Genomic DNA, 15,949 nt, shown 5'->3' on the forward strand with positions numbered 1-15,949 from the left:
TGGGTTCAGATGACGGCGTGGGTTCGTGTTCGCTCGGTCTCTGTTGGTGAAAGCTGCCGTCAGAAGCAGAACAACAACTCTAATGGCGCTCAACGCGGTGTGCGTACCTGCAGCAGCTCCACCGTGGGTTCAGATGACAGCGTGGGTTCAGATGACGGCGTGGGTTCGTGTTCGCTCGGTCTCTGTTGGTGAAAGCTGCCGTCAGAAGCAGAACAACAACTCTAATGGCGCTCAACGCGGTGTGCGTACCTGCAGCAGCTCCACCGTGGGTTCAGATGACAGCGTGGGTTCAGATGACGGCGTGGGTTCGTGTTCGCTCGGTCTCTGTTGGTGAAAGCTGCCGTCAGAAGCAGAACAACAACTCTAATGGCGCTCAACGCGGTGTGCGTACCTGCAGCAGCTCCACCGTGGGTTCAGATGACAGCGTGGGTTCAGATGACGGCGTGGGTTCGTGTTCGCTCGGTCTCTGTTGGTGAAAGCTGCCGTCAGAAGCAGAACAACAACTCTAATGGCGCTCAACGCGGTGTGCGTACCTGCAGCAGCTCCACCGTGGGTTCAGATGACAGCGTGGGTTCAGATGACGGCGTGGGTTCGTGTTCGCTCGGTCTCTGTTGGTGAAAGCTGCCGTCAGAAGCAGAACAACAACTCTAATGGCGCTCAACGCGGTGTGCGTACCTGCAGCAGCTCCACCGTGGGTTCAGATGACAGCGTGGGTTCAGATGACGGCGTGGGTTCGTGTTCGCTCGGTCTCTGTTGGTGAAAGCTGCCGTCAGAAGCAGAACAACAACTCTCATGGCGCTCAATGCGGCTCAACGCGGTGTGCGTACCTGCAGCAGCTCCACTGTGTGGTTCAGAGCTCTCAGCTGTTCGGTGGTCGACTTCAGCTGCTCGGCTGTCTGCTGATCGGAGTCACACATGGACCTGCTGAGCTGCCGTAGCTTCCTGTTCAGACGGCCGAGGCTCCTCTGGTGACCGTCGCTCTGTGAACGCAGCTGGACCAAAGGACACAACAGTCATTCCCAGCATGCACTGCTGCTCACAGCTGCTCTTTAGCTAACAGTGTTTTTATTTGTTTAGAGATGCAGAGGAAGCAGTGAATCATTTCTCATGCAGCTCAGTAGCTACCGTTACTGAAGCTAACGTTACTGAAGCTACCGTTACTGAAGCTACTGTTACTGAAGCTAACGTTACTGAAGCTACCGTTACTGAAGCTAACGTTACTGAAGCTACTGTTACTAAAGCTACTGTTACTGAAGCTAACATTACTGAAGCTACTGTTACTAAAGCTACTGTTACTAAAGCTAACGTTACTAAAGCTACTGTTACTAAAGCTACTGTTACTAAAGCTACTGTTACTAAAGCTACTGTTACTGAAGCTAACGTTACTAAAGCTACTGTTACTAAAGCTACTGTTACTAAAGCTACTGTTACTAAAGCTACTGTTACTGAAGCTAACATTACTGAAGCTACTGTTACTAAAGCTACTGTTACTAAAGCTACTGTTACTGAAGCTAACATTACTGAAGCTACTGTTACTGAAGCTACTGTTACTAAAGCTACTGTTACTGAAGCTAACATTACTGAAGCTACTGTTACTAAAGCTACTGTTACTAAAGCTACTGTTACTAAAGCTACTGTTACTAAAGCTACTGTTACTAAAGCTACTGTTACTGAAGCTAACATTACTGAAGCTACTGTTACTGAAGCTACTGTTACTAAAGCTAACGTTACTAAAGCTACTGTTACTAAAGCTAACGTTACTAAAGCTACTGTTACTAAAGCTACTGTTACTAAAGCTAACGTTACTAAAGCTACTGTTACTAAAGCTACTGTTACTTAAGCTAACGTTACTCAAGCTACTGTTACTGAAGCTAACGTTACTGAAGCTACTGTTACTAAAGCTACTGTTACTAAAGCTAACGTTACTAAAGCTACTGTTACTAAAGCTACCGTTACTAAAGCTACTGTTACTAAAGCTAACGTTACTAAAGCTAACGTTACTAAAGCTAACGTTACTAAAGCTACTGTTACTAAAGCTACTGTTACTGAAGCTACTGTTACTGAAGCTACTGTTACTAAAGCTAACGTTACTGAAGCCGAGAAAGGTTCACACAAAACTTAACGTTACTTCACTGCTTTGCTGAGACTTTCTTGATTTAAATTATCTTTTAAACTGACAAACATCATGTGTGTAATTCAGGGCACAATTCAAACGAGATCTAAACATAAGTCGTCTCTCGCATTCGACTATCGTACATATTTGTCCGAAATAAGGTCTGATGGGGCTGAAGGGGAAGGGAGAGACTTTCACCCTGTCTACACGAACACAGGTATTTTTAAAACCGTGACTTTTTCTACACGGTTTGGAGTTTTTGCCCTGCGACTAGGGCTGCAGCTAACGATGATTTTAGTATTTGAAGCTTCTATAGATTATTTCAACGATTCATCAATGTGTCGTTTAAGAAGTACTTTTGCTTGGCGGCGGCACCCCCCCTCCGGTAACTGGATCAGCAGTGCACGTTTATAGGTGATAGATATTTAGTGTCATACAGCAAACATCAGACCAACAACCAGACCGCTGCTTTACAAACACAAACATCACCTGAGTGCTATACAAGTTATACTACAGGCTCGTGCAGACTACACGACTTTCAGCGTCGGCCGTTGGCCGTGCTGTTCACACAACTTGCCGTAATATCACTGCCGTCTTGAAGTCGTTGGAGCGTTCACACTACGTGACTGATAGGTGACAGGGGGTCACAGCGTAAGCGTGATTTGCGACAGTAATAAACGTCCCTGCGAAACACTGTGCTGTAAAGTTACGTGGATTAAACGAAGTATCGATGCAAAGAATTTGTGTCGAAGCGTTTTATGAATCGATTTTATCGATGAATCGTTTCAGCCCTACCTGCGACATCAGAGTGCGCGCCGTTATCTGCTGTGTTGATGTCAGACTGTTAGTCACTGCCTGCTTTGTTTACGATTTTGGCTCCGATTAGCCGACATGGCTTTACGGTTTGGGTCATATGTCCTTGACAGCGCTTGATGGCGTGTTTTTGCGTTGTCATGTAGACAGAGATTTTTTTTAAACGACGGAGGAAAAACTCCTGTTATAAAAATACCTGTGTACGTGTGCACAAACATTTTTGTTTTGTTGTTGCAAACTACTTCATTCATGATAAATGAAGTAGTTTAGTGCAACAATCATTCCTGTAAAGCATCCCGTTTACCCAGGATTCTGTGGTTAACTTTTAAATATTTTTCCATAAATCCTCCCACATTTTTAATCTTTCTAAAAAAGGAAAAAAGATATTTAACAAAAACCAATGTTTTCTACATTCCCATCAGGTAAAGCATCTAGTGACGGGAGGTCATTCGCTCAAACGGCACGCGCTAATAAAACAAGAAGAAGAAGAGTATGCAGGTATGTGAGGAGGTTAGCCCGAGCAACATCAGTCACAGTCATGTAAAATATGCTATGCAGATTTTAGTGTACCACATGGAGAGAAAAGCGATGTGAGCCTCTCTCGCATCCACGTTCGCAATCTTTCTCTTCTACCAGTAACTTCTCTCTAAATCACACCTGAAGCTTAACGTTAAAGTGATGTAGACATGTCCTCATTCAGGTGACACATAAATACACTTGTAAGGGTTGAATTAAAATGTGCTTTTGTGTTTTCATTTATAAAATGCAGCATTTCACTGTGAACCACCTGTACCTTTAGTTTACTTAATGTAATGTCACTGCTGCACTATATTTCAAATGAAGTGTTTGTCTAGTGGGGATTTCAGGATTCAGAGTGCTCTTCTGAATGTAAACAGTGCCTGGTGGACAGGTGTGAACCAAATCGATAAATCTGTGGATCTCACCTGCAGCCTTATGTCTGAGTCAGATTTAAACAAGGCTGGTTTCTGCGCTTTGATTGTGTTTCTTTCACCCGAAACTACATCAACACCTTATCAAGTGTATTTACATACAGCAGCAGGCAGACACACCTGTTTAACACCTGAGCTGCAAGTTACCTGAAGAGCCACAAAAAGCAACAAACCACTTACAAAGACTTCCTGCTACACTCGTTATTTAGTCAGCTTTAAATGAGGCTTAACTTTCACACAGTTTCTGCTGGCTGTGCCTAAATATCACAACATTAGTCCGACATCGCAGAGCCTGCTAGCCACGTTAGCCGCGCGTTATGCTAACAGTTAGCTAACCTGCTAAATAAACAGTAAACAAGATAAAAAACTTCCAGCTTCTAAGTTTAACGTCGGGTCACAGACAGCACATGGTGATCTATCCACGGCTTCAACAGTTACCTCGTATCGCTTGGCGATTTTTTGAAGCGTTGACTTGTTGGGAAGCTAAGAAGTGTGCGGTTGTTGCGGGAGCTCGCCATCTCGGTCATGCGGTTATGTTGACAGCTCCAAGAACAAATACACTGACCACAGTGTTCAATCATTATCCGTTTTTGCTCTCCTGCCTGCGATCTGAGTTCCTACTGTAACCGTGAGAAAGCTAAACGCTGCTAACTGTGATTATTCTGAAGGGAATGATCATTTCTATCAGGGAGAAACATATTAAAATGATTGTGGTGTGATTCTGTGAAAACCTGTGCGTGTCTAGAACATGATGTGAAGACCAGGACGTCTCTGCAGAACCACAGTATTTCATTACAAATTTTATTTTTACTCATTTTTCAACTGTAAAAAATATTTCACCTCCTGCAGAGTGATTTGATTTAAAATCAGCCCAACCAAATTCTTCATAAAAAAACTGATGTCCATAAATTTCCAATCAGACAAGCAAATAATAATGATGAATTATAATTATTTTGTTAAATAGGATACATTGTAAATCCTAGAGGGGAGGTTTCACTATAAACCCTTTGTGGTTTCTTACCTTTGTTTTAAATTACCTTTGCGTGAATAATAAATAAATAAGCCCTACAGGCCATGGAGGATCTAAAGGAGCTGAGATTTGTTATTTGCTTTGTGTCGCTTAATAAAAAAAGGTTAACAAAACTTATTAAAGCTGTTTTTTTCCCTCCCTGACACCTGCCCAGGAATAAAGCTGCACAAACCAACAGCTGTAAAAGCATTTTAAGAAAGGAAGTGTTTTCCAAAATAAAAGCCCTTCCATCCTGCGGGAGCCACAAATCCTTGATTTGTATTGGCACACTGCATTGGTTACTTGTGTGGTGAGTGGGTAGCTTTCTAATACGAGTTGAGTGGCAGCAACATGCCGACAGATCCAGGTTGGACGGTTCTGTGTGTACGACTGATTTAATGAGACACAAATAAGACAGTAGAGAGGAGAAAGGGTTCAAAGTTCTCTGGAGAATGCCGGCGTCGATCCATCTACCTCTCACATGCTAGAGGGAGCAGCTGAGCCACAAGAAATCCCAGAAGAAGCTACATCACCCTGACAGCCCTGCTCAGATCTCAGCTGTTTGGTGGAGCATCCTGCAACATGGAGGGGAATTAGCTCAAATGGTAGAGCGCTCGCTTAGCATGCGAGAGGTAGCGGGATCGATGCCCGCATTCTCCAGGAGATGTTTGACCCTTTTTTCTCTGATGATCATCAGTGTCAGTCAGCTCTTGTAGGTATAGAACAAAAATAAAAAGGAAAGTTATTCATACTTTGCTTTAAAGTCTCTGACACAAATAAACAGGTATAAACAGTATAACTTTACTACTAATTGAAATATATACAACACAGGATGTTTGTCAGAGTGGACAAGTTACATGTGCAGTCAGAATGAGCAGATGTGTAGAGGATAATGTGAGATACCTACACAGACTTTCAGTATTTAATCTACATATTACAATCAGTAGTTATGTTATACTTCGCTGGTTTATAAGACACAGAGACTGAACACCACGCTCTGTACTTTAACAGAATTCATGCTTTGTCAGGTCTGTCAGCAGGACAGCAGGACAACATCCTCAACGCTGATAGGCTATCGCGAGGAAAGCGTCGTGCAGCTTTCTCGCTCACCGTCCTACAGGAAATTGTGGCTCTCCGCATCTTTGCATTGACTTTAAATGTAAACGCACTGCCCCCAACGCTCGCTTCGCTTTTGTGGCCTGTACTACGAAGCGGGGTAACTGGCTTATCCAGGTAACTTCAGGAGTAACTTGGTGACGTCGGGTGTAACTTCCTGATTAACCCGTACTACGAAAGGTGGACGGGTGTTACCCGAGGTCTGTTGCCATGGCAATTACGCCGCATCTCTAAACCGCTCCGAGCAGGATTTGTTCGTGGTTAACTCGAGGTTCCCCTGCCGGTGGACTACACACCACATCTGTACTCAGTGTTAATGATGAAGTATTAATACACACCACTTCATAAAATATGTTTAGATTTCAGCCTGATTTGTTCCTCTGCGGCTGCACTGAAGTTCTGAACACAACAGCATCACGTTCAGACAGCGAGTCCTGCAGCCTCGGGGATTTAGAGAGGAATCTTAATTAATTAACGGGACAGTTTCTTAGATGGAGCCCGTCTGTAGGCTATAATTGAGTTCTGCTGAGTGTTTTCACATATTTAGATTGACTATTTTAAGTGTCCAAAAAATAGGGAGCCAGGGTGACGGTTAAGCAGTTAAATAAATCCTAGATTAAAATGTGAAATTTACAAGAACAAAAATCTGAGAATTCCCTGAAATTAATGTTATAGAAAATCTAAAATCACTCTGGTGTTTTCTGAATACGCCCAATCCACAGCAAAGTCTCTAAGGTGCCTGATAATACAGTGATTGTGGGCTAAACTCACAAGTATTTCCTCACTACTGAATCCAATTGTGAAGTTTAATATAACTTTCCAACACATGGCCTACAGACGTGTGTGTGAGATGTTGCAGCTTTGCAAAGTGAAGCTGCTCTCATGAATGTGTGACTATAATGTCAGAGAATATTCAAGTTTTTTACTTGTAGATTAATCTTGGAAATTAAATTCTGTCTCGGATTATTCCCCCTCTCCGCTGGCTCCTTTTTTTCCGTTACAATGGACCTTATGTGCAGTTGGACCTTTACATCTTCATCATATTATACATAAAAGAAGAGCCCATAAAATACGTAATAGAGATTTGAACTACAATAAGAACACTGGGGAGATAATTAGACTACACATTTACTCAATGCGATATCAACAAGCCTCTCTGGCTTTGTCGGCAACCACAATATTAGATTTAGCCGTTAACTTGTCTTTAAACCCCTCTTATCCTGACACTATCAACGTGCATTCTTCTGGGGAAAATACAGAGCATGCGATTGCGTAACAACTCCAATTTAACACAGACTCAACTAACATCTTATTCACCGTCATAGTATGGTAACCCTAAGTTAACTCTGAGTCAGTAGTTTTAATTAGCAGTCCATCGCCTTAACCACTCGGCCACCTCGTATGCTACATGTTTCTTATCTGCTGGTGACATGTCTGTAGGTCGGTCCACCATGTTGGTACAGACTGTTAATTCTGAAATGACTTTACATCCGGCGCCACCAGCAGCTCAAAGTTTCCAGTGAAATATCTGCACTGTGTACAGCTGGTATTCAGAAAGTGAGACAGTGCAGCTGAGCAGAGGGAGAGACACAAGCTGACCTTTGGAAGCAGAGTTAGAAAATCAGCTGTAGAGCTCTTGTTTAGCATGTGAGAGTCAGGCTGCCTCAATATTTAGAACAAACTCTGAATAAGTTTATCTTTATTTTGGTTTTATACCAAGAAGAGCTGATTGTCACTTATCTTCATGAGGAGAAAGGTTTAAAAGTCTCCTGGAGAATGCCGGCATCGATCCCGCTACCTCTCGCATGCCAAGCGAGCGCTCTACCATTTGAGCTAATTCCCCTGTATGCTGAAAGGCACTTCTATCAGTCTCTCCCTCCTGCAGACTGTGAAAGTTTGTGTCTCAGAAAGCAGACGAGCTCAAACGTTTCTCCGCAAAACTTGACTGATTAGATTCCTTTTTTAGTAGATAAGGTCCAATCTTAGACAAGCTCGTTCATGATAATACTTGTACTTGAGTCAAGCTTTGGATGCAGGACTTTAACTTGATGGAGTTTCAAGTATTTGTACTTTCACCATTCCACTGAGACTGGGGAGTAACACTTTTTGTGGGCTTTCTCAAGCTTGTTGAATTACAAGTCGGAGTAGTCCATCGCCTTAACTCGACCACGACATTTTATTGAACTTACATATTTCAGTGACATAAAACGAATCATCGAAAACAGAGTTGGAGTGGTCTCACCAGTAGTGTTGTAGTCAAGACCGCTCAAACCGAGACCAAGTCAAGACCAAGACCAGTTCCCTGCATTGCATGGCATGCAATAAAATGTGGAACGAGATCACAGGTACTTCTCAAAGTGATCTGAAAATCCACTTTCCCATTAAAACACCAACATGCAAACACTAAGAGCTGAAATCAGCGTCAGCATCGTGGGGAGGGGTGACAGTCGTTAATTAGGGTTATTGGTTGCATTTGAATATGCATAACAATACTTTTTACTTCCAATCAAAGTTAGTATGTTAACAAATAAATCAGACAATGCAAAAGCAAATTATTGATATTCTCAAAGTTATGGTCTGGACTGGTCTTGAAATAAAATAAAAATAAAATCCCGAGTACAAATGCGGTCGAGTCCGAGACAAGACCAAGACCATCAAAAAGTGGTCTTAAGACCAAGACCGGTCTTGGGTACTACAACATTACTTATCAGTTCTGTATGTTGGAACACAAACTATTTCTGTCCTCACAGGCTGTTCACATGTATAAATGTGTACGAGGCACATTAAGTGTCAGAGTATATCAGGGCCCCGTTTCAGAAACTGAGTTTGTTAAGCCTGAGATGAGAGAACCTCTGGGTTATCTGTTTCAGAGACAAAGACCTGGGGCCTGTACCACGAAGCAGGATTTGAGCTTATACAGGTAACTTCGGGGTTAACTCTGGGTTTTCAGCACCACGAAGGTGGTTGACTTCTTACCGGGGTAGATCTCCACGGTAACTTATGCTGAATGGCTAACCTGCTCCGGAGCAGGTTATGTTCCAGATAACAGATCAACTCTATGAAAACGCCGCATCAGCTCTCTTGAAAAATGACATCACCATCTGGAGGCGGTCCCAGAGACTGTTTCAGAGGCTGAATATTATCAGCAGTTTGGTAGGGATATTGAAATACATTTTAATATGAACGTAGGCTACTTATTTTAGGTTAGTAGCTTTCTTATAAGCACAGAGACTGAATTCATGTTCCACCCCACCTTTGTGATGTGGCCGCAGGTAATCAGGTGAGTAATCAGTAATCAGGTAATCAGGTTCATTTAGACATTCAGACTGTCTGCGATTTTCTGCCTCCCTGCATGTGTCAGATACAGCCGTGCTACTGTCGTATTTCTGTAGTGTTACAGTTTGCTTTTCGTCTGTAAAATATGACGCTCTGCTGACAGTAGACTTGTTCATGTCTGTGATTGGTCAGCTGTTGCTAACACCGCCTCTTTTATGTGAACGCACTCACGTCTGGATTGGGAAACCCTGGGTTGACTTATGGAGTTGATAACCAGCGTCGTGTGACCGCTTATTCCGATCATAATTGTTAGGGTTAGTGAAGCCAGATAACTGAAAGATATCCTGGGTCTGTTGAACTCGCTTTGCGGTGCAGGACTCTGATTAACCCAAGATCAGTAACTCAGGCAACTTACGCTGTCAAGCTTCAACAAAGTTTCTCTCTGACTCCTCCCCTCCTGCGGCCCTGAAACAGCTGTCTGACACACCGTTTAATATATCAAAGCACATTTCAGAACTTTTCAGCAACAGTAGTCTCACTGTGTTTGGGGAGTATTTCCTTAAATGGACATGAGCATAAAGAAGCTCAGAGCTTGTTAAGTCTGTTTTCTGAAACCGGGTCCAGCTGGGTACAGAACCAAAATAAAGAGAGCAATCATCAGCGTCCACGACAACATGATGAGAGAAACTGACATATGACAGCCTGGAGAATGCAGCTCTACCATTTAACCTCTTGGAAACAAACACCTATTTCCATGAAAAATGCCTAAAACAAACTGAAACTGAATCAGGAATATCTCCTCAACCATCAGGCCTAGATGCATACTTATGGTCTCCTTTGAAAGGTCAGAAGCCAAAAGGTCAGGAATATGGATCAACTGAAACAAATGAAGCTATTTATTTTTCTATTAAAGAGTAAATGGAGATGCAATAAAGGAAAACGTGATATTTTCAACCTCACCTGGCAATTTCACCATTAAACGGATCATCCAACTCATTGTAATGCAACTGAATATCTTCTAATACACCTGGAATCGAACTGCAACTGTTAATTTGATGAAAAGAAACTGATATACAGTGATATGAGTTACACAGCTGATCAGAGCTGGAGCTGAGCTTTCTTTAGAGAGGTCGGACTGTGGTGTAGGATGAGAGGAGAGATATCTAGAAGGCAATAACTGCAGCCATGTACAGTGATTACAGAGCGATTTATGTTGTGATATAAGTTCATTTAGATGCTTGATGTGTGTTTCGTGTGGATAAAAATGTTTTCTTTTAAGTTCTGGCTGAGCCTCCTAGTTTCACGAAGGTGTGTAGCATGGATAGGGTGAGAAAATACTAGGATCAGACATGGATTTCTCTTTTGCATTTTGCGTGAAAATCGATCGTCCTGCCCAAAACCGGGCAAGTTCGGGCTTAACAGGACAATAACAACAGTTCTCTGACCTGCTGCAGCAGCAAATCTCTCTCCTGCTGGACGTCCTGAAGCTGCACACGACTCTGCTGCAGCTCCGCCTCCTGCACAAAACAACAGGGTTTTATTATAAATAAACTCTCACCGGATAATAATAACAACACTCTTTATTGATTCCCCTGTTACAAAGTGCTTCACATGGACAGAACGATAAAATACATCAAACAAAGAATTAAAATACAGGTAAAAAGAAAATTCAAGTCAAATATAATCAGGAAATCCTATAAAAGGCAGGCTGGTCCACAGACTTGGGGCCCTGACTGGGGCCCCCTTTAGTTTTCAGCCATACAACATTGCCCTGCTGATCAGCTGTGTGTCGCGCAGAAATAATCCCTGGTTGTCATAGATACATCAGGTGTGATGCTGTGAGCAGTCTGGTTGAAGACAATAAGCCTGTCAGGATCCAGTTCTGGTCCTTGTGGTCTGTTGCAGACTCAGCTGATACTTACCAGTTTGTGCTGAAGGTGTCTGTTTCTGCTCTGAGACCTCTGCAGTCTGACTCTCTGTCTCTCCAGCTCCTCCTTCAGCCCCCAGTCAGACTCCTGGTCCTGGTCCTGCTCCACACCGCGGATCACCTGGGCTTCCAGCTGGGCTATCTGGTGCTTATCCTCGGCCACCTGGGCTTCTAGCAGGTTAATGTGGTCTTGGTCCTGGGCTAGCCGGGCCTGCAGTCTGGCTATCTGTTCTTGGCTGTGGTTATGGTCTTGTTGGAGCTGCTCCCTGCTGGTCCCGGTCTGCTGGATGGCCCTGTAGAGCTGCTCCACACTTCTGGACAACGTGTCCTCAGGACTGAGAGAGCTGCAGGGGGACAGACATGTTACACATTGTTGGTACATAGTGGCCTTTCTCAGTTCTAAACCCCCTTCAGACCGGCACCTTTATTCTGACGTCCATGCCCTCAGCTCACAGTGATGCATGTGTGGGTTCGAATCCCATCCTCGTCGGGCAGTCTGACTTCAACTGGTGAGAGCTCAGGATGGAGTAATGTACTGAAATGCATCCTGGGTGATGTATTCACATTTCAAAAAGAAACCAGCAGAGGTTGATGTGATGTGCAACACCTTCAAATCTCCATAAGTGTATTATAGTGAGACTAACAGTTCAACCAACACATATCTAATCTGCCTCTGTGTGTTACCTCGTGTCTCTGTAGTTTTGTCCGACCACGTCTGAGATGAAAAGTGTTTCTATCTGTTGTGAACGTCCACACAGGAAGTAAAAAGCAGGTCATCATAGAGAGGAGGGAGACGTGATGTCATTTAAATCTGGAGCTAAAAGAGCTGTGAAGGTCTCACACATCACATCGCTCTCTGTTAGTAACCTCTGCTGTTTAGATCACTCAGGATGCATTTTAGTCAACATCATATGAAAGCTGCTAAGCTCTGTCCCGGCTAAAACTAGACCAAACGACGAGAATGGGATCAAACCCACGCTTGCAGAGCACAATTGATTGGCAGCGCATCACCTTAATCACTCGGCCACCTCGTCTGCTGTGCACTTGTTTTTGCAGCGAAAGTCGAATTCAGGCCACTTACAGTTGGTTTTGTCTAGTTTTGGAATGGCGTAGCATGGAGGGGCCCTTCATGTGTGAGGCTGTGTGTTGGCCTGGCCATATCTTGAATGTCTGCCCTGAGTTCCGGTGCTTCCGTTGTCGGGAACAGGGACATTACGCGCGTGAGTGTGGCCAACGACCGGAGAGCAAGCGGGTGGAGGGGCGTGCTGGCCCCATGTGTAATATTAGTGCTAATTCTCTCCCTGAGTGTGTGTGCTATGCCAGTGACTCGGTGAGCGAGATGGTGGAGGATGAGAATCAGATGAAGAAAAACATCACACGTATTTATTCTGCTCAAACAGAACTACTCGAGCAACCACTTCTGAAATCATTTCAGTATGTATACTCATACTGAAGTTGCTGAGCTCTGTCCATTTTAAAATCCAACGAGGATGGACTTTGAACCCACGCATGCAGAGCACAACAGTTTAACAACACATCGCCTTAACCATTGATCACTGAGAACTGCAGCTTGGCATGTGCAGTGCAACTAATGACAGCTTATAAACTACTGTAAGTCAACGCACACCTCAGACTGTCAAACCAGTGTAAAGTTCTGAATAAATAAAACTAACATTACATGATCAAAAATAAACCTGTAACCTGTTTGCAGTCAACGTTAATAATTAACTTGATGGCAGCCAGGGGGACGTAAATGATTACATTAATCGACAGTCCACGTTGTTCACGAGTCCCGAACCTCGAGTCCGAGTCAAGTCTGAAGTACTTTGAGGACGAATCTCAAGTCAAGTTTGAAGTCACTGTGCGACTTAAGTCCTGACTCGGCCACGACAACTCATGTTCTGGTCCAGCTATGTGGAATACTGAATACATGTGACCGAATTTAACAAGCTTGAGAAAGCCCACAAAAAGCCGTCACTAATTCTGTTTTCTGAAACAGGGCCCTGATATAAGTGATCATTTCGACTCTGTTATTATTCCACAGTCCAAATAGAGGGTCAAGGGGCTCTACTATAACAGGAACTCAATGGACATTACTCCTAGTCATCCTGACATTATGATGATACGATTAAAGCAAGACTCGTACACATTTCTAAATGTGAGCAGCCTGTGAGGACAAAAATAGTTGATTTGAACTGATGAGACCACTCCAACACTGTTTTGATCTGTTTTATGTCACTGAAATATGGAAGTTTAAATCCTTGGAGATGGTGCATATGTAAGTTGTCATGGCCGAGTGGTTAAGGCGATGGACTTGGGGGCGGCTCAGGAGGTAGAGCGGGTTGGCCGTTAATCGGAAGGTCGGCGGTTCAATCCCTAGCTCCCCCTGGTTGCGTGTCAAAGTGTCCTTGGGCAAGATACTGAACCCCGAATTGCCCCTGGCGGCTATTCCGCCAGTGTATGAGTGAGTGTGAATGTTAGTTTCCGTTTGAGCACTAAGGCTCAGTGTATGAATGTGTGCGACTGGTGAATGCAGATGTAGTGTAAAAGCGCTTTGAGTGGTCAAAAAGACTAGAAAGGCGCTATACAAGTACAGAGCATTTGCATTTACATTTACATTTACTAGAAATCCATTGGGGTCTCCCAGCGCAGGTTCAAATCCTGCTGACAACGAGGTCTTCTTTACACACCTCATTCATTTCTCTGATCTGTGCATAGTAGATCACCACAGACATTTCTATAATTTAATTAATAAAGTTTTTCGTTTTGTTGTGTTATGAACTGATGAACAATGCTTAAAAACTTTTCAGTGTGTTAAATAACTTTGAAGTGACGAGAAATTCTAATAAGTGAGTTGGACGACCACTTATACAGGCTAAGCCTAAGGCTTTTAATGTCAAAACACTGACACGCCATTTTTTAAATGATCAGAACGTCCTGCAAGTTGCAGCTGCTGCTCTCTCTCTCTTCCTCTTCTACCACACACACACTTCTTTCCAGCCAGTTTCCAATCTTTACAGTCTGTGTTCTCTCTCAGGAACTGAAACAATGAGCCATGAAAGAAACAGTTTTTCAGATGCCGCTTTAAAGCCTATAGATTTTCCGTGAACTGCTTCTTAACTTAGCAGGGGAATTAGCTCAAATGGTAGAGCGCTTGCTTTGCATGCGTGAGGTAGTGGGATCGATGCCCGCATTCTCCAGGAGACATTTAACCCTTTCTTCTCTGCCCTTTCTCAGCATGCGCTCGTGTAGGTTCTGTGCGATATGACAAAAAATTCATATCCTGAAATTTCTAGTAAATTCAATGAAATATGACGTTTCCAACTAGAACTTGAGATATTTCTCTGCATTGTAAAGGTGAGGTAACTTGACAAATACCATAGATAGAGTGAACAACAACACTGCAAACAACACAACACAGCAAACTGACGCTACTTGCTGCTGCAAAGCTAACATGAGAAGACGAGACAGCAGCTCCAGATACTGAGAACTCTCCTGCTGCTACAGCTAACGTCACAACAACAGCATGTCTTGGTGAACTATGAAGTAAGCTGTGTGTCCGCGGGCAGGTCATTTAACGTTACCTGACTGACACACACATCACTGCTGGCACTGCTGGATAGGGTTGTCCATTATTTCTAAAGCAAATTTCTTCCCTGCCACACCGGCCCGTGTGGAAGAACGGACGGTGAAGTGAGTTTCAAGTTGGATTTTAGTTTTACGTTGGACATTTGATAGATGTCGAATTCCAACGTAAAGCTAACGTCACGTTGATGCATATCGCCATTCCCTCACCACAATATTATAAAGTGTGGAATTTGTGACAGAACAATGTAAACGATAGAGCATAATTATAAATGATAGAAGTTTCTCTATCACCAAACGATAGATATCGTCATATTGCACAGCCCTACACTTGTGTTATCAGAATTGCAGGAAGTCTACTGAATAGGTGAAAGTAAAAATACTTAAAACTCCATCAAGTGAAAGTCCTGCACCCAAAGCTTTACTCAAGCACAAGTCCACAGGTATTGTCATGAACAAGATTTTCTCTGACCTTATCTACTAAATAGGAATCAGTCAAGTTTTGTGGAGAAACAGTCTAGAAACATTTGAGCTCGTCTGTTTTCTGAGACACAAACTTTCCAGGAGAGCCACGTTCACAGTCTGCAGGAGGGAGAGACTGATGGTCAGAACACAGCTCTCTGTGGGCTGGTTCTTTGGCCCATCCCTATTCCAACAGGGTCTTCTGCCACCAGCCCCATGTCCTCACTGGTCCTCTTATGAGCACAGTCAACTATAAACATCACCTGCCTGGTTCTCCATATTAAGTTCAATAAAATTCCACACAGCATTCCACACAGATGGAGCACAAAGTAAGTTGTCGTGGCCGAGTGGTTAAGGCGATGGACTAGAAATCCATTGGGGTCAACACAGTGGACGCTTTAGCACTACTGCTGACTAGTGTTTCGGGGTGTAATTGCAGACTGACGGACACACGGACGCACAAGTATAAATGCCTGTCTACGTGCGTAGTCTACGTGCGTAGACAGGCATTTATATTATACGGCGTAGCTACAGCTAGAACAGCGAAAATCGATCACCTGCCCGATATCAGTCATTTAACGTTACCTGACTGACACACAGATCACTGCTGGCACTGCTGGACAGGGTTGTGTGGCTCGTCCATTATTTGTAATGCAAATTTCTTCCCCACAACACGTGTGGAAGAACGCACCTAGTTA

At 43.5% G+C, this 15,949-nt stretch overlaps 1 protein-coding gene and 1 non-coding gene across 2 annotated transcripts in view; one reads left to right on the forward strand and one right to left on the reverse strand.

Annotated features, from left to right (window-relative positions):
* cntrl (centriolin) overlaps window positions 1-15,949 on the reverse strand; it is a 66,594-nt gene that overhangs the window by 16,677 nt on the left and 33,968 nt on the right. Inside the window, exons 18-25 of the mRNA XM_046035041.1 lie at window positions 11,200-11,548; window positions 10,723-10,794; window positions 828-992; window positions 676-750; window positions 534-608; window positions 392-466; window positions 250-324; window positions 108-182 (exon numbers count right to left, since the gene is read on the reverse strand). Of these exons, the coding sequence (XP_045890997.1) occupies window positions 108-182; window positions 250-324; window positions 392-466; window positions 534-608; window positions 676-750; window positions 828-992; window positions 10,723-10,794; window positions 11,200-11,548 (961 nt within the window). The remainder of the gene's footprint in view (window positions 1-107; window positions 183-249; window positions 325-391; window positions 467-533; window positions 609-675; window positions 751-827; window positions 993-10,722; window positions 10,795-11,199; window positions 11,549-15,949) is intronic.
* trnaa-agc lies at window positions 5,473-5,545 on the forward strand. Its single transcript has one exon. It is a non-coding gene; the product is annotated as a tRNA-Ala (tRNA).

The sequence above is a fragment of the Micropterus dolomieu genome, linkage group LG21 (genome assembly GCF_021292245.1).
Source record: "Micropterus dolomieu isolate WLL.071019.BEF.003 ecotype Adirondacks linkage group LG21, ASM2129224v1, whole genome shotgun sequence".
In the NCBI taxonomy this organism is placed as follows: domain Eukaryota; kingdom Metazoa; phylum Chordata; class Actinopteri; order Centrarchiformes; family Centrarchidae; genus Micropterus; species Micropterus dolomieu.